Here is a 22,137-nt window from a genome sequence, read left to right as displayed (position 1 = left end):
AAATATTCTCTAGAAGAGGATGGATTAATTTAATTTAAAGCTTTTCTTTCTGCTGATCTAAGTACCTGGCTTCATCTTTCTTTTCCTATTAGGAAAATAGTTAGGAACTGTACAGTTCTCAAGTAGATATTTTGTGAAACATTTTGTATGCGGACTTAGGAGTGGCCTATAAACATATCAAGTTGTATCATTAAATCTTTTCAAAAGGAACTGAGAGAAGATAACTATTTTGCACAGTCTTTACTTAAAAAAAATTAGAAAGCAGGGTATGTGGAATAATTCCCTTTAATAATGAAAATACCAATCATGATGGGGTAGGGGAAAAAAAGGGAAAAACAAAAGGTCACAAATTCTAATCACCATGTACTTCAGTCCAAAACGGTCTGACTGCTATTGTAACTCTCCATCTCTCCCATCTATAGTTTTGTTTATTTGTTGCTGGATTTAACAAACTGAACTTTCTCCTTATTTCTTCTCTTTTATAACAGTCACTGACAGAAAAGTTTCAAAGCCCTTAAGTCAAAAAACTAGGAGGAAATATTTGTATCATTTTCTTGGTTGGAAGGATGCCTCCTTCTCACTTGTCAGAGGTAAACCATTTTTCAACAGAATAAGTACAAATTACAGCCAAGACTGCTGAACTTTATTACAAGGTCTTTCCACACTGAGACAGCAAGTGAAAAGAATAATTAATTGAAGTCTCAAGTTTAAGTTCAGTTGACCTTGTAAAACTGAAAGTAATAAATTTGTTGTTGAAGAAATGATGAACAAAGCAGCATTCCTTTTGCAAAATAACTTTCAAAACTAAAAATAATACATATGAATAATTCTCTCCATAAACAGACTATAGCACAAGCAGTCTGCAAAGTTATTTATTTGCCTCAAGTTAATGTTATAGTAATACGACATCTTAAAGAGCCAGCCACAAAGGTTTCCTTTTCCTACTTTGGACATAATAATACAAATGAAAACAAAATCTTAATAATTCAAATGTTGTTTAGAGCTGAAGATTCAGGCCTGTGTTTCCAACAGGACTGTGGAAAATGCAGATCTTTTCCAAAGAATTTTTTCCAAGTGGGCTCACAAAAGCAAACCTCACCCTTCCACTCTAGGCCTAGGTAGAAAATAACTGATCTGGGTGCTGAAACCCCAACTACCTAAAAAACTCAAATCTTAATAAATTTAATCTCTCTGCATCTTATGAAAGCAGCAGTGACATATTTTGAAGAGCTAGGACGTACAGAAATCTAAGCTCACCAACTGGAGCCCTACGGGAAAGTTTAAATATTTTTGGAATCTAAGGAAACATCCTGCCTCGAATATATTAATTTATCCATATTTTATTTAATTTTAGGGATTCAATAAATCTGTTTTCATCTAGAAGGAATAATACATAAAATATTTTTTGAAAATGTACTCTTGTTAGTGGTTTTGAGAGTGCAATGACATTTTTAAATGGCAGGAAATTTTGAAATACAGTTTTTCATATTTGCCTCAATTAAATCACAGAAGACAAGATGCACATTTCACAACAGAGGCTTCTAAATCTCCGTGTATGTGAAATCCAGCTAATGAAATGGAACTGAAAGTGGACAGACCAATTAACAAGTACCAGTATCAGCCACGATTTTTTGAAGGGAAGCGTAACAGAAGCAGACATTATAGAAACCGCGTGTTGTGTAAAAAGAGAACTGAAGCCCTTCATTATCTGCTTGAATATCAATTATTACTAGAACAAATTAAAACACTGTCCTACTTTGAGCAGCTTGAGCAGGTTTTCTTGGTAGAAGCTGGTGGGCGAGAAGCTGGAACAGTGTATCCAGTGAGGCACAGTGTGGAGCAGAAGAGCTGGGTAGAGCCTTTCCTCTGGTATGCAGTTTGCCCCTTCTGCAGGATTTTTTTACAGCCAGAACAGGAAACCCGAACAGCTGTGGTTGGAACTGAAGGAAGCATTTTACTCATGCCAGAGGATGCCACAGCAGGCTGGAAACCTGATGACAGCTGTGGAGCTAAAAAAAACCCAAGAACACAGAGAAAACATAGAGCAACTGTTATATATGTATTACACATAATTCATTTGTGTGCAGGGGGCAAGCACTAAGCTTATGACTTCATCTGGGTTGCCAGGGTCTAAGGGAGAATTAAATAGCGGATGAACTTGCCATAAATACATGCCCTGTGCTGGTATTCTGCAGAGTAGATTGTTTCAACTTCTCTTAAGACTGAAAATGCACTTTTAACATCCCTTTCACATTTAATTTTCCTTTGCCTCAAAAATACAATTATTTTTCAATCTCTAAATTTCATTGTCTCTAAAACAAACTGGTTTTATTCCTACTGGGATCAAACATAGCAAATGAAATGCAGAATAATCTGCAAGACTATTTGCAAAGGTGATATATTTTACAGATTTAAACAAAGGTAGTCTTGCCTATTCCTTACCAAGAGGACTGCCACTGACTGAAAATACAGCACTGATTTTCAGCTCCCCTTCCTGAGTTTTTGGCTGTTGGCCGTACTCCTAAAACAAAGGGAAAGGAAAAGAAGAACAAATACACACATGTAATAACAGGTTACATGATTTCCATTCTTTCATCATGCTGTATTGAATCTTAAGGAAGAGTGAGACTCCTCAGCCTGCTCCGAAGGCCAGGCTTACAGATGTTGCTGTATGAACACCACACACAGAACCTGCTCGGAGGTTCAGAGCGAACCTGGCCGCCTGGTGCGTTCCCCTTCCCATCTGTACTCCAAGACACCTCAGAATTCAGCCAGACAAAGTTTAAGAGAAATCTCTGCTTTCCACTCACACTTTCCATCTAGATGTGCTTTGCAGTCCTTGTCCCTGCTCTGTGAAACAAGCTTTATCTTCACATTCATAGAGGATAATAATGAAATACAGACTGGGACCTAGATGGTGAGAAGCATTCTGTACTTAACCATGACTTAAGTACCCTGGAGAAGCCTAAGGTGAAGCTTTGCAGCAGACCAAAGCTGGCACCACTGGAGCCAGACCACCACAGCCCCTGCTCAGACTTGGCTTCAGTGAGACGGGAATAACCTCACACTTTCTACAGGACGAGAAAATCCCTACAGACAGTCGCTTGTGGAATAGCTGACATCCTATAAATTACTAGCTTACTCCACAGCAGCTATTCATACTTTGACACCATGCTTCCTGCCTGTGCTCTCCCTAGAAATCTGAACCATAAAGCAGCTTGTAACTCTCCACATGTAAATCTTAATAGGCTGAAAAGCATAATCTCTTGGAACTAGAGAGATGATAAGATTTAACCTACTTACAGTCATTTGAGAGTAGGGAGGGCATGATGTCATGTTATGACTGAGCTAAATTCACAGTTGCTGTCTGGCTGCAAGGTAAGCCAATTCAAAAATCACTGAGCAAAATTAAGCGCTCGCATCTCAGCGGCAGTGAACTGCCCCCTCAGCTTAAGCCATCTCCTAAAATCACACACTAACATTCACATAATACATGCTAAAATTTAACACTTCTCTTGCTCCTGTGGGAAAATTACAAGTTTCTATACTAGGACAATCAAACTATTTCTCAACAGGTTGCCCAGGAGAACAAGCAACAGTATTGGTTCATCACGTGAACTATCAGACGGAAACGTTCAAATCTCAAGTAGGAGAAGCTTTTACACTGCGGATGTGCGTGTCATGGTGACGGGTTTTAAAGCAGCATTTTTTAAAATATTACATATTTTCAGAAATACAGTTTTTTAAGCATTTTAACTGCAGTTTTATCCTTAGTCAATACTAGTAAGAGAAATGGAGGCAAATCCTGACATCAACCGTGCATGATCAAGCATAGTTTCACAGCAGTGTCAACAGTGTTGAAAGCCAAGAACCTTCAGCTCCAACTATCAGCTACAGCAAGAAATGCTGTTATCTTTCAGGATGCATGAAAAAAACTGAAAAAACTACATTAATTCCAATCTAAAGCAAAACAAAATGAACCTTCATCAGTTCTCATACTCTTACAGTATCAGGCAGAGTTGATAATTACAGGATTTTACTCCAGAAATTAATATTTTGAACAATACGATATTTGATATTTAAATTCTTCAAGTCTTCACTTTTGCTTTTAGTATGATCTTTGATAACCACAGACATCTTGCATCGCATTCCACACAAATCAACACAGCGATGCCATCTTGGGAGGACAAAAGTGTAAACAGATTTAACTAACCTACACATGGTTTGACATTATATACGCTTAAGGTAAAACAAAACCAAACAATCTCACAGACACTGAACAAATCAGAAGGGCAGTGAAATCTGAATGATTTTAAATACCTAATTTACTTCTTTATTTTATTAAGCCAAGAGTATTATGGGAAAAGAAGAAAAAATGTTGGGAAGACAGGCCCAGAGAGGAAAGGAGGTATAGCAGAAGTACACAGAATGATACTAGAAAAACTAATGCCTGGACAGGAGCACCAGCACTCTAGTGTTGATGCAAGTGGGATGAATCACTTTGGGAAGCTCTACACACCTTTAACTGCATGTAAAGTTCGGCACGTAACCCAAATGTTAGCAGTGAAGAGACAGGAATTGCAACACAGATCATTTTCCTGGTGTCACACGGCAAACCAGTGGCAAAGAGACCAGTCAGAGCTCAGCAATCCTTGCCCCAGCACCGCTCAATCCATAGGTCAGACTTTCCCCATTTTGTAATTATTGAACTTTTATTGTCATTTAAAAATGTCAGTCTCAAATGAGAAAGTCACTTAAACACATGCTAAAATTGACTTCACTGACACGTACGTATTTAAATATTTTGCTAAGGTTAGACCTCTAAGTGTTAATTTAAAACAAGAACAAACAACGAACCACTGTGCTCGCAAAGATAACCTTTAAGAGGGAAGTAGCAGGAATAGCACTTTCAACTACACATCTCTAACTGTGACTACTCACAAAGTATTCAGTAAAACACGATTTAAATTTTATTTCCTAGTGAGACTGAGTTGAGATTAAGTGTCTATATTGCCACAGATTTAATAATGAAAGTTTGCTTTGTCTCTAACTGAAAAGCAAAACATGTTCAGTGACGTGGTAACATGACATCAAAAAGTTGGGGGTTTAGGTTTCATGGTAGTATAAGAGGGAAAATTCCTTCTACTACACTATGTTCTTCATGTTAAATTTCGGTCAACAAACCAAATAAATTGCTGAATTTATGTCCAGCTTATGCGGTCAGCTGTCAGACCAAAATGAGAAATGCAATGGGAAACTTACCTCAGAATTATCAGGTTCATCTTTAATTTTGTCTAATAGTCCCTGCTGTGGGGCCATAGCTTTATCATATTCGTCATCCAAAGGCTCCTCCTTAATTCTAATATTTGGTGCAAAGGAATTCCCCAGTTCTTGTCCAATAGATTCCTTACTAGAAAATAGGTAGCTAGACTCCTGAAACAATAATATGAAAAAGAATTCACCCTCCTGCATCTGCCATTAGGAGCTGGGCTGCTGCCAAGGGGAGTTTCTGTTGCAGACCAAGAGAAATGGGTCCTGCCACTGGAAGGTGGGAGAAATGATGGGCAGCAGCTGCTGCCTCCACCTCCCTGCAGCACCCTCTGCCATCCCACCCCCAATCCTTTTCACTCCTCTAGACAAAGCAGAAGCCACCCAGCTCTCCAGGTTGGTTGTCAGCAGGGGCATTCGGATGTTTGGGCAGTGTCTCCTGTTGATACTGCTGTTCCCTGTCTCATCTGGAAAAAAGGCAGCAGGTCAGATGGATGCATCCAGGTCTAGATTCGGCTCACCAGTCAGTCAGACCATGCTGAACATGAAAATGGCTAGCAAAAGAATCCTCAATCCAAAGAGAGGGTCAGCAAAATTTTACAAAATTATATGCACTGTTTAAGTAGCAAAGATGTCTAAGAGTCAGAAGATCAGTTTTCTTGATACTCAAATTTACACTCAAATACAAAATACGTATTTTGAATTATTCCAGTATATTGCTGCACTTGCAAAAGTGTTTGAAAGATCTATAGCTTACCCTGAAGTTAGTTTCTGGAGTTTGTGGCGCTAACTGCGTCCGTAATGTTTCTTCTACTTGATTATGAACTGAGGAAAACATATACATTAAATATAAATGAATACAGATTCCAATGCATTTACCTTTAAAACTATCTAGAGTCTCATACTGATCCCCAACCCCATAGTCTGACAGCACCTCAGAAGTATTAAACTACTCCCTTTCTCCTCCCTGCAAATAAGACGGTAATCCTCAAAGACAACTGACATTTTTTGATTATTCTACTGGGTCATTATTTTCCCATTCCAGCAAAATAGTTGTAAAATTCTGAGGCCAATTGTTCATTCAGAATTTTCCGCACCCCAGTGGGTTCTGAACTCTCCCGTGTTTCCACATTTAAGTCAGAAAATATTTTTCAGAGCAACAATTTTCATCCTTTGCTGTTCTGGTCTTTTGCCTTTCCCCCCCTTCTGAGGAAACAGTAGCTTATGCTTTTTTAGCATGTATCTTTTAAAAATTCTGGATTTGCCCGGATACTGGATGCTGCCTATGAGCATTTACTATTGCTGTTTCAATTACTGATTACCGGAGGCTGCACAGCTTTCAGCCACAGTCTTATAACTGCAGGTATTTACAATTTTCTGAAATATGTCTTTTGCACAGAAACATTCTTCACTTGATTTCTACCTGAAGGTAAAAGACACATCTTTAACTCTTCTTTATTTTAAAACATCTGTATTGCTTCTCTGTCCTTTGTGCAACCTGGAAGCACTGATTTTAAGATGCTGTTACTAAACATGCAAAGTTTAAATATCGGAACTTTAAGCTGTGAATCTGAACAAGTAGCCAGGAGGCTCTCACTTGTTGGCCAACCCTCTTTCCATGCGGTCTGGTCATTCTTAACTCCTTCATTCACTGTTCTACTGCAACTCTCAGAGCTTGGGAAGTCAAAAACAAGTGTGTGGGCAGCAAGACTACTGGTGACTGCCAGGCTCCCTGAAATGAGAAATGGATTACAAGCATCTTTGGTTCTCTCTATGTTGGCTGGACAAAGTCCAAGACACAAGTATCTGAGGAAGAAGGAGAGCAGTCTCCCAGGAAAAGAAGATCTCAAGTTACTCTCTGGCTTACTTCCTGCAGACACCAATAGATTTCTAGCAAGCCTTTCAGTGATGCTACTACCAAATGCATACTGTTTTAAATACATATACATTAATAAAGCATCAGTACTTTGCTCAAAAAAATCTTTCCTGGTCATCAACCTAACCTAATTATCATTTTTTCTTTTAAGGAGTTCCAAGGTCTACAAAAAACAGTGAGAAAAACCAAAAGGAAGCTGGAATTGTCACCCAGCTTGGTTTAGTAAACCACAACAACAGGGGCTATGGCGAGGCTTTGAAACAAGCTGTGGAAGATGAGACGCCCCAATGCTGCCAGGCCCTGCAAATCCTAGTCCTAATACAGAGTTCATTGTATTTCAGGGTTCTTTATAAAATGCTTCCCTACATACAGCTCTGCATGTTCTCTTCAACAAGATGATGCTTTTACTAACTAGCCCTATTGCTAATTTCTGTCTAGTTCTTTCTTCCTCTTTGCTGGGTAGCCAGGTCTACGATGTCAACAGTTACCTGCTTTGTCAAGAAAACTGCTTTTCAATCTAGAATCCATATCTTTAGGGATTTTTTCCAACCGTTTTTCACGTTCTTGAAAATGTCCTTCTCTATTCTTGTCCTTTGCTGAAAAAGTCTCTTTGCCATTATCTCTTGTTATGCTAAAATCTTTTCGAATTGATTTAAATACAGGGCCCTGCTCAAATGGTGAAGTGAGATCCTTTTGGATTGCATTCTGAATCTGAACTTCTTTTTCACTGTCCAATTCATGTTCTGTAACTCTCTTGTCCTCTTCCAGATGGTCTTCATCATGAATCACTGAAGAAAGAGTGTCTTTTGGAGTGAAATTTTGATCATCTTCGTTGTCACTTCCAACAACGGGTATGCCTGCAAGATCCCCAGAGTTCAGAAAATAATCATCATCATCATCATCCAGCAGTGAGTTTTCAGATCCTGTTCGATTCTGTATTCCGTAAGATATGCTGTCGAGGGCAGGTGCTAAGTTGTGGTCAGTGTCCTCAGACATTTCTGCATCCAGAATTTCACCACCTAGGGAGAAAAAAAAAAAAAAAACAGTCAGAAAATTCACCAACTTTGCGTGTAACAAAGGACAAGCATGTGTCCTTTGCTAATCTGTCTGATGCTGCAATTCCTTGAATACTCTAAGCCTTCTTGGGCCAACATTAGCAATAAAACATTGCTGACATAAGAAACAGTTCTGTTGCACTCACCACACAATGAAGCAGAAACTAAACTGAGAAAAACTAACCAAAGAAACAAACAACATTAACTCCAGTTCATCTAATTTGTAACACTTTGGAGAAGGCAATGCAGGGAGGGAATGAGTAGCAAGGGCTAGGAGAAGGGCAAGATAGTCTTTTTCAGCAACAATGTTACTTTTAAGAAATGTTTTGTGAAACTATGGCCTTATATAAATAAATAAAAATACTTACATTTTTCTGTAATATCAAATACCGCATCAGATTTATCTTCAAACTGTAAAAAGGAAAGCACTATATCATTATCTCGGTCAGCTGCCATGTACTTTGCTAAAAAGTATCTGATCAAAACCAAAACCAACAAGAAGGATCACAATTCCTCCTCCTTCCTTTCCTGCCCCAGGCAAAGTTCTAAGAATTTAGACCGCGGCATTACTGAGAAGTTGCATTTACCCTAACAAGTTCAGAGGTACACAGAAAAAGCACACAATGAAAATTTAGAATTAGCGTTGCTTCCCAGAGAAGGTGGAGGAGAGAGGGAAGGGAAGGTCAAAATTTTCGCTTCTACATGAGATACTTGTACCAGGTCAAGATCATAGACTCTGCCCCCTTTGATGCTCTACGAGCCTTAATTGCCTCTGAATGTTATAGACAGAAAACCAGCAGCATACACAGCTGCCACTGACATGGGCTGCAGAGATCCAAAGGTTTCATCTCTCTAACAGGGAATGTCCCCTTTCCAGGAACAGTGACATGTAATGCTTAACTTCCTAAGAGTAACGAGACAATGCGTGTCAGTACGAGCATAACCAAAGAACCAGATGACGACTCTGAGTGCTGCACAAAACATCTGTTCACATGAAACATTCGCTGACAGATGTTAAAGCTGAAGGCATGTTTCACTGCTGTCTGAAGAAGTACACGCACTCAGCGTAACTGAAGTTTCCTTTTGAACACCCAACTTAACTAGCATCCTTCCTTTCTGCCTAAAAGGTAACAGCAATTCACTTAAGTTATCTCTCCTTTCTCTACCTCTCCAGCTCTACGCTTTCTTTTCTGGTAGATCCTGCTCACACTTCAATTCTTAAGCCATCTTAAGGAAAGTAATGGGATTTGATAGCAAAGGGATGATCTCTAATTTCATTTAACTCAAGTCATTTAGTTAATAAATCCGATAGTCCACAGGACTGTGATGGGAACTATCAATTTAGTAGCAACGAGCTCTGGGAAAAGATGACAACATACTGTCCCGGGGTTCCTCGATGGTAAAAAGTCCGTCAGTCTCTTTGCAATATCACTTGCAGGTCTACAGAGGCAAGTTAGCGCCTTCAGCTTAATCTGGCAACACACGGAATAGTGAGGACCTGTCCAGCCTTGTGAATATCAAGACAATTTGATACTGCACCAAAACTTTCCAGCTTCTCTGAGCAGATAGTTGAGGCTGGAAAAGTGAAATACAGAACCAAAATTTTTTTTTAAAGTTACACTGTTTCACAAGGCTGATGCAAGTCTCTTCGTTGTAATTGTCTAGACGAAAAAAGAGCAAGGAAAGACCTTCCAGGAAGGTTTGCAAGACCTGAGTTGTTACTGCTATAATGATATCCAAGGAGTGTCTCCAGAGATGCAAGTTTAATGCTGATCTAGAAGCCCACTCATAGTCAACTAAGTTTACACTAGTGTAAAATTAATCCCCAAAAATATTGGCTATACTTAGTGCTAATACCAGATGCTGAGGACACGGATAGCGGTGGTGTACTGTTTTTATAGAAGAACAGAAAAAGGAACTTGTTGCCATTTGATAACATCAGAATATGAAGGCTTGGGAGGCAAAAATGATAGCCTAGGTCTTTTTCTCTATGCTGACCTTCCCTGATCCTTTTCTTGCTTCCTGTCAGTAATGTTCCTTCTTCTCAAAAATGTAGGGTGAGAGAAGTTTTCAGCTGAGATGAAGCATTAAATCATCTTTTTCTCAGAGTAGGTTTATATCAAAGTAGTTCTTCAACTCTTTTGAGATCCAGAGTACCTATGGGAAAGTATTCTAAGTTCTATCACAATCCTTACTACCTTACACATCCAAACCCTAGGTGTTCCTCCTCCTCTGGAGATAACAAATCTTTTAATAATAGGTGACAGAAATGCTGTTATTAGGAAAAGAATACATTCTGCAGTCTGGACCTCTCTAACTGTTTCATTCAAAGAAATGACAACATGCAAGTCAGCACAAGGGGCCACCTGCAACAGCACATTAGGGACTACCATAAATATTTTGGACAAGTTGGAAAACATTTACAATCTACCTGGATGTGATCCAAGATAGTTCCCAATCACAAGGTCATCCTAGGAAAAAAATCTTCTTTTCTCTTTCTTTTGTGATGCTATCAAGATAAGAGATCATCTTGAATATTTTCTTCCTTTAAAAGGTTTTAGGGTACAGAGGAAGATCTGTGTCTGTGGTCAAAAGCTTCCATTGGAACTATTTATAATAAAACAGGAACTTCAGCAACTGATAATACAAGCAGTTTTACCTAAGCCACCATCTAGTTTCTGATGGTGAACAGCATCAGAACTCCCACATGGTGTAAATCCAAAGAGAGGAAACCAGGAGAAGTGTTTGTATGCTTGTGTGTGTGGATACATATGTACCAACATACACATAAAGATATATATATATCCCCAATAAATTACTCATTCCATAACAGTCTATAACTGGACTATGTACTGAAATGAGGGCTCGCATAACTTTCTTCTGAATTAGCGGGGGTATTCTCGCAAGTATATCCACGTCTACTCCCTTCCTGAATCCTATTACAATCTTGTTTAATGCTGTTTCAGGAGGAAATTTTGTACATCAATAGTTACATAAAAATACATCACCTTAATCAGTCGTGTCAGTTGACTTTCACTGGATCATGCTCTTGTATTATACAGGAAAGTAATAATGCCCAACTTACTATTTCTGTATTATTCCATTCCATTTCTGCAAGGCAATTCCCTCTCTCGCCAGTCCTTATACTTCCTCCTTTGATTAGCTGTCATCACTCTTAATTCCCTTTATTTCTTCTGCTCACATTTTTAAAGATTTGGTGATTAGCGGAACAAAAGTACTCTAGAGGCAAACATGAAACAGACTGAGCATTTCCTATGGGTCATTTTTTGACAGATCTAAGAAGAGGCACCTGAATATCCCAGATTAAGTCCTAGATAACTACAGAATGGAAAGTATGAGGAACAGAAAGTTTTCTGTTGGAATAGCCTCGGCTTCAACGCCTCAACACAGTCCTCAAAACACACTTGCAGTTGTAAAACAAAACTCAAGAATATCATATTTTAGAGCACCTTCATTCAATCACTTTGGCTAATATTTTGCCAGAGAACAACATAATGATACTTTTAAGTAGTGAACATTCCCTAAGAGTTTAAGACAGAACAGTTTGATATTAGCAAAATTAAATGTTTTAGGATATATCTTTCTTAGTGACTGTCTCATTAGCTAGCATTGTATACAAAGCAATGCTCTGCCTACTCAGGTTGTAATAAATAAATAAATAAAACAAGAATACAGAAATGGCAACAAAACAATTAGGTATTCCCAGAAGTGATGTGTTTTGCTTTAAATTAACTACTCTATACGTAAAGACAGTATTGCTTTTATTAAAAAAAAAAATAATTCCACTAGGTATGTCACTATTTTTTTATAATCCTATATTAGACTCTAGGGGAACAGTGTTCCATCCTCAGCACTAGCCCATCTTTGCTTGGAGCAGGTGACAGAAGGGCACTGTTTACACTTTAATACAGTGTGCTCATCTGAAATAACTAAAAGCCTGTTCAATACTTTTAACAGCGTTCAAAGTTGCCATAGCATCTGTAAATCAAACAACTAATAGGTTATTTTTGTGCAGGATAAAGAGAGAAGCTGCCTATGGCTACAGCCTTGCTTTGTATGCAAAATAGGGAATTTCTTTAAAAAAATAAAACAACGTACAACTTTACATACACAGGCACTTTCTAACAAGCCTTTTGAAGTTTGAGCCTAGGTTTTACTGCACCTATAAGCAAACTGTGGAAAGGAAGCAGATGTTAAGAAAACTGCAATTAAAGATAGTCAGAGAGGATTCTCACTTTCTTGTCCGTACAGTTTCCCTGTGCCTATACACACAGCATAACCCCCCACTTCCGAATTCATTAAACCGATAAGGAAGACCCCATTGTAAAAAAAGAAAGGAACTGAATTGTAATTGCTCTTCTGGAACCAGGTGCGGCGAGCTCAGGAAGCATCCCCTGACCTTTTACACATGACATCCCTGGAAGGGATGCCAGGCAGGCAGCCAGCCGCGCTGCTGCTCTGCCACGGGAAAACTCCGCAGCACGGGCAGGATTAACCAGCGCGGCTCTCGCGGAGCTGCTTCCCCCCGAAACGCAGCCAGGGCTGCGGATTCCTACCTGCGGAGCACCTGGGGAGGGAAGAGCAGAGGGTAACAAAGAGCCAGCCTGCTGCAGATACCTGCTACAGGAAAAGAACGGCTGCGGCAGGAAGAGAACCCGGCGGGGTCAGGCGAGCCATAGAGCTCGGCGCGTGGTGCCGGGCCTGCAGAGCCCCCTAGCCGCCCCGGGCCGGACAGCCGCCCGCCACGGCCACCGGCCACCGGCCACCCGGGCTGGCTCCCCGGCCAACGCCCGCCCTGGCACCCCGGACCCCGCCGCTGGCGGCTGGGGGCCGCGCGGGGCCATTCGCAGGGAGAAGGGGCTCGGAGCCGCGGTGGGGAGAGGGAAAGCTGATTTTGCGAGGTGTGTCCTTGAGGCTTCCCTGGGCATCTGCGCCATGCCCGAGACGTCAAATGAGTAATTTTAATGGAGTCTGAGGGTAATTAAATGGATACTATGATGGGTATTTTTAAAGGCAAATCCCAAACAATCGCCTATACACTAAAAAGACAAAGGCAGGCATTTTTCAGTTTCTGGTGGCTCCCTACCTTTCTGTTCAAGAAACAGGGTTTTACCTGGCATCTCACTTATGCATCTCCCATTTTTAAGTTTCAGGAAAGACTCAGGCATGTGTAGCTACCGTTGCATTCGTGCGTTTTCCAAATTCTGAATGATTCACCAGAAATCATGGGGAGCGGTATTGCCCTTTTCTGTCCCCAGCTTTTTATGACATTTCTGAGTTTTCTGAATATTCACAGGCCAATTCCAAACAAAGCCTCTGCCGACCTACGGTCTCCGTATCCACCAAACATGCACACGCAAGCTGCATGCTGTTACCAACCTATATGGGGCCAAGTAAATGAGTCTGTCACGCACACAGAAAGTTTCAACATGCCTTACTTTTTCTGAATGATTGCTGGTTTTAATCTATACCTACAAAAACCAGAGGTGATCCGAGTCCTTCTCCCATCTGCCCACAAAAACACGGATTTGAGAAGGAAGCAGCTCCACATGGGAAGACTTCACCTTGCAACAGTTTTTGCAGACACTAGTTTGATGTGCTGATCTGAAGCCTGCTAGACGTGTGGGCTTTGCAAATTAAGAAACGCACAGACACAAAACACACATCAAGCAAACAAACCAAGACATCCACAATAAAGGCTTTCTTTTAAAAACAAAGAACTTCTCCCCTCAAAGCCTCACCCCTGGCTATGCGCTGAACCTTCCTATTGTTGGTTAAGACACCACAAACAACCGTTGACACTGGGATTTTGGTTACATTAAATCTGTGAACTGAAATTAGGGAAATTCTGATTTCTCACAGCATAAATCAGAAAAACTAAACCGAAGTTACATGGATGTAAAAATCACCGAAATCAGGGTCCATGTCATAACAACATATGTTTCTGCTGTGATACTCAGCAAGCAATTATTCCAAACCAAATATTTCAGTTCAGTTACATATTTTAGCATCCCACAAGAAAGACAGCACTTTCCAGATTACAAATGTATACTTTTGGCCAAAGCTTTCAAAAGTATAGCTATTAAGAGATTATGTTCTGCAAATCTCGCGATCCCCTTAATTCCACTTAACTCAGAAGCTGAGTAGCTCATTAAGAGAAAGCCATCACCGTGTCTTTTAAGGGAAAGCCTGTGCACATCATGCAACTAAGAAGCAATGAGGGATAACAGTCTGGGGTGGAGGACCAGTACTGTAACCTTGGAAGGATGTCTCTACTCAATGTCTCCCCCAAGAGGATAATTAACCATGTTAGTAATTGCTTGCTACTAGTTATGTTACTAATAGCGGAAAAAAAAAAAAAACCCTCTGTAAATTTCAAGAAAGTGAAACATGTATAAAACATAAGTCGTCTGCTTTTCATTATAATTTGTCCTCAAATAAGAAGCCTGCAAGATGGCTTTGCATGCAAATGAGGAAAATTTACAAATGTAGCACCTTCTGCTTGTTGATAAACACAGCAGGGATTATCAGCCCTCCTTCACAGAATGGTTTATATGTTAATAGGCCCACACTGGTGAATCATCTCATCTACCATTAGGTACTGCAAGTCTTTTCCCTTCTCGTAAGAGTTCGGTGCCAACAACAACAATTGGTGGTGAAAACTGGAGAGCCTGTATGTATATTCAGTTCTCTCTATTTCAGTATTTCTGTCCTTAAAGAGAAAAAAGCAACCATGTGATCTACTTTATTTTTCAAAGTACCTTCCTAACTCAGGCTTCCTTTTTGCCTGTTCCACTTCTCTTGCACATTCCTGTACAGTTCTATGATTTTCCCCTCCCCTGTTCCTATAAAAACTGGTATTTCTCTCTACCAGGCAGCTACAATTCCAGTCCCATTTGTAACTGTTGCCCTGGTTAGCTTCTACTTTTTCTTTTGCTATGAAGTGGTTCTTAGAATAGGCAGCTTAGTTGTATGTTCCACCTTTTTTGCGGATATTATTACAAGTATCCAAGGCTCTTCAGAATGAAATGCCTGAACACCTGTAAAAACAGGCAGAAGAAACACTAGTACTATGTGATCAGAGCTCTCAGCAAAGCTCCTGTGATTGCTTCATGGAGCGCTCGAGAACTGCCCTGTTACATGAACAAACACGACTCTGCACAAAACGCCTGCAAGGACTTGAACAACTACCACAGCGAGACAGTAGAAAATACTGACCCATGTCTGCTTGATTCTTCTGCCTGCAAAGAAGTGACAGAGGTGAAGCTTCCCTTACACAGGCATCCTCCCCCCAGTTAAACTTTCTTAAAACATATTTAACCAATCAATTTAGTAAGTTTCAAGATAACAGAAATTTTGCCAAAAGACACAAAAAAGTGTAATTTTTTCACAGAGCATTATACCAGGCAATATTAAACATAATAAGGACCTGTCACAGTCTGCATTAACTGAACTCTATTTCATAAAAGCTTTCTTGAGCAAATAACACCATTCAATAAAGATGAAATCTTTCCACCTCTTAGACTGTTTTAACAAATATCAAGATTCAAAAAACTACACAAATAAGTTATTCAAAAAATAAAAGAAAGCAAGTACTCCAAAATATCTCTTGTAAGAATAACTCTATACAGTCGTGCTAATTCTGTCTCAGGTTCTTCTCACCCAAATTTAGACAACTAAGCATTAGTTTATTAGGCGAGTGATTCAGGTTTCCTCTCTTTCCAATGGAAATGAAGAGGCTCCTGCAGCAGCAATTCATCCTGCCCTGGGACTGGGCAGATGACCTTTCAGAGATTCCCATCTCTTACACTCAGTCCAGAGAACCTGGGCGAGACCAGACAGATAACTATTTTGTGGGTACAGCTTATAGCATAAAGATAGCAAATGGAAAAATTTATTTCTACGCTCTCCTTTACACTGCTAAGAAAGAAAAACCAAGAACCTCCTCTCACAACTACTTGTCCTGTATTTCTCACCTACAATACGACAGTCTGCAAAGACTGTTTCAGCACAGGCACAGCAGCCTGACACACAAAGGTGACTTTGCAGGGTTTGTTGGTTCAGAAGAGCCCAGGACTCTTGCACTTTGTGCTCTCCTGTGCCACCCACCGGGGCAGTTTGTGCTTTCTGACCACCACTGTGGACAGCAGAAGTCTAAGACATAAAGAGTGGGTCTTAAGTAACTTCTAATCCTGATGCCTCTCAGATCCAAGTACTTAGCTAACTCAGGACCAAGACTCAGATTTTTGATACTAAACTTCTCCAAGCTCTTAGAAGACTTCAAATACTTTTCTAAATCTGGACCAGCTATCAGAAGGGAAAAGGACCAAATGTAAAATTTTAAGTTTTGGTTTTGTTACCAAAAATCTGATGTAATAAACTTTGGTTATAATTGATTATTGTACATTTTTTACTAAAAACTTCAAAGGTGTTAGACACAACACCCTTTAAAACTACTTAATGTATATGTAAGTCCTATAATACTTCAAGCTACTTTTAAAATTAAACAGATATATCTAAAGCATATAGCAAATATGGTAACCAATACTATATACATCACCATTATTTTTCAATCAGTATTTACAGAAAGGACAGAATATATCATGTAAATTTTGGATCAGTACCAGATTGGTAAAGCAAAGTTACAGTCTCTTAAACTTTTTATTTCCCTTGAAATTTCTGAGTAGGACTTCCAGAGAGTCAAAGAGTCGGGCAATACGGGTCATCTACTCTAGGTCATGAGGGCAGCACCAATCTGCAGCCTGCTCAACATTTAAATCCGTCTCCCTTTCCCTGATAAGGTTCAAGAGCAGCTCGTGATGGCAGATTTCAATCTCCTTCAAACTCAGCTGTCATAGGGCTTTTACTTCAGACTGGTATGAGCTTCTAGAAATAAAGTAACTGCTCCTGGGATCAGCAACGTGCAAGGATTAGTTTATCACGGCCTCACACCTACAGCATTCATGGAACACTCTGCTGGACCTTTCCAATAACAGAGTTCATTTTATCCTCAAGTTATTTTCCCAGATTGACTCTTGCTCATGCTCTTTTTCATGTTTCCACTGGGCAACTAATTAAAAACCTCAACCTTGCGGGTGTACTCTACCCACCTCCCTCTTTTGCCCCAGCGGAAACACAATTCTTTTCTATTAAAGAACATAAGGCAGAACACAAGCTAAGATGATAAGACACTGAGAGCACGCACCATTCTGCTAACGTGCTCTTGATGAAATATTCTTTGCCGGAGAAGCCTTATTTTGAAGAGTTTAGATGATCACAGAGAATAAGTGTTATGAGCAAAAGCAGGAGTGAGGTACAAGAGCACTGCTTTTATGCTGTTATGACACTTATAAAATGGATGATGGAAATCATCCGAACAGTCAGTCACTGACAGAAAACCCTGAAGAAAATTCACTACATAAAACTTGCTACAGGACTTGTTTAGGGCAAGGCCAACGTGAATTGAAATGTCTGGAAGGAATGATGGGATACAGCAGTCATTAAGTGAGAGAAAAGTTGAGATAACCTCTTCAAGAACATTGGGAATGATTTCAGAATTAATTCCCACTGTCCTAATCATGCAAGGGACCTTGAGGTGTGCAAAAAGAGCTTACTTAACTTTTCTGTATTTTATACAATGTGAAAAGTCCTAATGTAAAAAGACTGAGATCCATTATGTTTATTTTTAGAAGGTGAATTCAAAGATTATGACATCAAAGCATCCTTTGTGAGGTGCACAAGCCTTTGCAGAGAAACGTTTTCATCGTCTTTGTACCACTCAAGAGTAGTTCAGTAACAAAACTTTCTAAATGAGATGATCGCCTTCAAATTTTAATTAAAGCCATGCAAAATTAAAAATCTTTTGCAAACAGCTGTTGTATTGATGTAGACACCCAGGTGTTCACCTATTCACACCAAATTAATTTCCAAGAGACCAAGTGTCAAATTTCAGTAGTTAGCACTGTACAGCCCAAACTGTCCTGTCTAGTTCAATGGGTCGACAGAGTATTGTCATAAATAAATGATCATTCTATTCAAAATATAAACTGTTCAAGACAATATTATATATACAAGTTAAAGTTGAGTTGCCTCAAATATTTTTATAAACTAAATAAAAAAAACATACAAGCAGACACTTTTTAGGTTAATCTTGATGTTATTTAATAAGTAGGAAAAGTTAAATATGTTGATATATTTTCCTTAGAAAATACAAGTTTTGCCTTTGGGCAGAAATTAACCTTCTGTAAAATAACAATTTAGCCATAAAGACTTTCCAGATACTATTAAAAATCAAAATTAGACTAACTTCTATGTCAGTCCTACACTGGCAAAAACTATCTTTTTTAGTTTGTTGCTCATTATTGTGGATTCAGCTAAAAGATGGCACCTGCTTATCAATGGGTTTTGCAAAATGCCAGTTTCAGTATATATGTTTCTGGAATAATAATATTTGCAAAAGATTTTAATATTGAAAATAACCATTCTGAATACACCAGCACTTGCTAAGTTCCTCTCTGAAGAAATTATTAAATTAGTCTTGATTTTTTCCATATGAAGGAAAATAATTTTTTTTATAAGGAATGCTCATTATTCCTTAGGCACAGGATTTGGAGGAGCCCCTCATCAGGACCTCTTGTAGAACAGGAACTGGACCACTATGGGGAAGAGAAATGGGATACACGGGTCTTCCAAGACCTCATTAATTATGGCTTTAATGGAAGATATAGAAGTGTGCTGTATTTACAGTATGCTAAGCTCATTCTTCCCAGGTTCCATCAGTCATTTGAGCAGCCAGGAGACATTCACTTCTCCCCATGTTCCTCAAGAACATCTTGGTGCATAAACTGATTTTGGGATGGGGAGGGGACCTGAGGAAATTCACCCCTCAGACTCTGAAGACTGCAAACTGATAGAATGCAGCACACTGGAGCTACTATTTATTCTTAAAATCTCACAGGAGCCTTTCTGGCACAATTAAGATTCACCTCACTGTCAGACTTGGGACCAGGAAGCTATTTTCCTTCAAGCTAGATTGGCAAATTGTGTTTCCTCTTTCCTTACTCACTTGCCTGGGGGCAATTCCACTTTCCTGGATCATCCTCAAATTTTGCCAAACAAGTTCTCTGCTTCTGAAGGAGCAGAGAATGTTGTCAACACCAATAGCAGGGGAGGCTTTCCATAATGCACAGGGACATGTGGAACAATAATTGATGGAGACTTCTGGACTTACCACCTAGTGGATAATTAACCAACTGATAGAGAAATTATTTTTCCTGAGACCAATGAAGATGATATTAACTCGATGATACTTTTTCATTATTCTTTAGCAGATAATTGGCAGGCTTGAGAAGAAAAAAGGCAATCTTCTTTTTTCTGCTGGTAATACCAGGTAACTCAACAGATAAACTGAGCCTATCAAGGCAATGAGCATGAAGAGAAGAAACCACTAGACACCAGGATAGAGGTTGCTCTCTGAGCAACCTGTTCCAATGCTTGACTGCCCTCATGCTGTAGAAGTATCTTCTTATGTCCGCAAACATTTCCGTTACTGGGAATGAAGTTTAATTTAAGATTTCTTAAGTCGTTGTTTCATAAATAGATGGAAGTCTCATAACAACTTCCTAAGTTGTTTGCTCATAAATAAGTGGAAGTCTCTGAAAGACATGGCTCTGAGACAATTCAGTGATGTTCATTTCCATAACTGCAGAGTAGACAAACAATGTCTGGGCAACTCCTCCCATTAGACCCTGGAAGGTCAACTGTTCTGCTTAGCAACGGTTAGTTTCATCACAATCACACGTTTCATGTTCCCTGGAATAAATTCAGCAAATTAAACTTCTCTCACATGTAGGAATGGAAAACTTGAGCTAGTGTTCTTGTCTTTCTCAAGGCTGGAGAATGGGAAAACTTCTTCATCTTTGGGAAAAGGGAACTAGACAGCTCAGTCTTGCAATAGACTATGGGCTCTTCCACACAACTACAAATGTGACTTAACCTCATCTCTATTAGAAAGCTTTCCATCAAAAGTTACATGCATGCAGGAAAGAGGACTTGTCTTGTTGCAAGATTATTTTGAGGACCGCTTAAAAAGTTATTCTCCCTCAGTTACTTCACAGGCTGCAAGGTGTGAGCCACAAAGAACCCTCCATGTGTGTAAAAGCCGAAGTATTTCTTCAAGTGGATGAGTATGCCCAGGGTACTTACAGACTGAGCTGTGACAATGAAGGACCAAGTCTCAGGATCAGCATGGCTAATGGCACTCACACAATGGCTACAGCCTGAGTACCTGAGAACTGGATGAAACTGCCATCTTGACTCTCCGTGGTTTGACATGGACAATTGAAATCAGTTTTAAAAGAGCAGCAAGAACATTGTGTTTTAAACAAGGAGACTGGCGGTGATGATGGATCCTAGGGAGCTGTAAGTTTAAGTGATGCTAAGATGCTTACGAAAACGATACCTGGACACTCTCCTTAAGGAGAACTAAGCAAGAACTAAAGAAACCTTGAGAGGCAGCGTGGCTCGAAGGCCAGAGGGGACAGCACTGCTCGCCGGCCTGGAGCGAGCGGGCTGCCGCGACGCCCGGCCCGGGGATGGCCTGGGCCCGGCCGCTCGCCGCCTGGGGAGGCTGCTGGCCCCCCAGCCCGGCGGGACCGCCTGTCAGGGCCCTGGACAGCGGCGGGACCCGCCGCGCCTCGCACGCTGCATCCCGGCGGCGCTCGGCGATGTCCGGTCGCCCCGGCCGCGGCCGCCCCGGCCCCCTCCCGCCCTGACCCCGCCCCCTGACCCCTCCCCTTTGACCTCCCCTCGCGCCCCCCACTCACCCTGGCGCGGGGGCCGGGCCCCTCCTCCTTGGCCTCCGCCATGTTGCGCCCCCCCCTCAGCTGCCCCAGCCCGGGGCGAGGGGCCGGGGGTCACTCCCTCTCAGCCTTCCCCCCCCTTCGGGGGGCGCCGGGGGGAGGGTCCGCGGGGTGCCGGGGCCGGCCCCGCGCCGTGCTGCGGCAGGAGGGGGCTGGCGCGGGGGCCCGGCGGCTCCCTCAGGGCGGCGGGGGGGGGTCGGACCCGCCAGGCCGCGAGCCCTCTTAAAGCTGCAACGACAAGCCCAGCGCGGGGCCCCAGCGCGCATGCGCCGCGCGCCTGCGCACGGCCGCGCGTCCCCGCCTCCCGGGCCCCCCCGCGCAGGCGCGGTGCGGCCACCTCAGGGCCAGCCTGGGTGGCTCCTCCAGAGCGGCAGAGGCCGGGGGGGGGGGGGGCTGGGGCCGGGGGCGGCCCAGCTCAGGCACCCCCAGGCGGGCTCAGGGCAGGAGGTGCGAAGCTCGTCCTGGGACGTGTCAGGCCCTGGTGGGCCTCGAGTGGCCCCATGGTGGCTGCAGGGCCTGTGACCTCATGTCATGGCCACCAGGCCTGGTCTGTGGTGGTGGCTGGCGGCGGTGACCTGCTGTGGCACCCTGGGCTGGCCGCACCTCGTCTCACCTCACGCTCCGCCAGGCTGGGGCTCTCTGGCGTGTCTGGCCATGACATGGTGCTCCCGCCTCAGTGCTGCCAGGCCGCGGCACCCACCTTGTGTGCTCCCACTGTGCTCCCCAGCACCCTGCTCATCCCCAGGACACCCCGCCTCGTACCCAGCACCAGTGGTGAGGCTGCCCTGGAGGACGGATCCAGGGGTGCAGGGTAGACCAGGACTGTGGTGATTTCCCTTCAGGACCGCTCCAGAAGTTGACACGTTGGACTGGTGGCCGTCCTATTGGAGAGGGTATGTATTTGTTTATTCAACAGGATGTTCAGCACAGTACGAACCATAATTTAACAAAGCCATTGTGTTCCAAACCCAAAGCAATGAAAGGTTTTCAGCCCAAGTCTGTTCACTTTCAATTTTGGACTGCCATGGAGTCTAGAAGCACTTCCTCCCTGTGCTGA

At 41.7% G+C, this 22,137-nt stretch overlaps 1 protein-coding gene across 5 annotated transcripts in view; it reads right to left on the bottom strand.

Moving 5' to 3' along the window:
- The window catches only part of LOC141954776 (zinc finger MYM-type protein 4-like), a 44,578-nt gene extending 23,264 nt beyond the window's left edge, over nucleotides 1-21,314 (bottom strand). Inside the window, exons 1-7 of one of the 5 annotated variants that reach the window (XR_012632247.1) lie at nucleotides 21,045-21,314; nucleotides 8,568-8,610; nucleotides 7,633-8,163; nucleotides 6,026-6,093; nucleotides 5,263-5,433; nucleotides 2,443-2,521; nucleotides 1,757-2,009 (exon numbers count right to left, since the gene is read on the bottom strand). Coding sequence is in view for 4 of the 5 variants with exons in the window: in XM_074894661.1 (XP_074750762.1) it covers nucleotides 1,757-2,009; nucleotides 2,443-2,521; nucleotides 5,263-5,433; nucleotides 6,026-6,093; nucleotides 7,633-8,163; nucleotides 8,568-8,610; nucleotides 21,045-21,086 (1,187 nt within the window). In the remaining variant the exon portion in view is untranslated. The other 4 variants (XM_074894661.1, XM_074894662.1, XM_074894663.1 and 1 more) reach the window with 4 other exon arrangements.
- Nucleotides 21,315-22,137: the final 823 nt, after the last annotated feature.

Source organism: Strix uralensis, chromosome 25 (genome assembly GCF_047716275.1).
Source record: "Strix uralensis isolate ZFMK-TIS-50842 chromosome 25, bStrUra1, whole genome shotgun sequence".
NCBI lineage: Eukaryota > Metazoa > Chordata > Aves > Strigiformes > Strigidae > Strix > Strix uralensis.
Note: the sequence above shows the minus strand (reverse complement) of the source record. Positions and strands in the feature narration are given on the sequence as shown.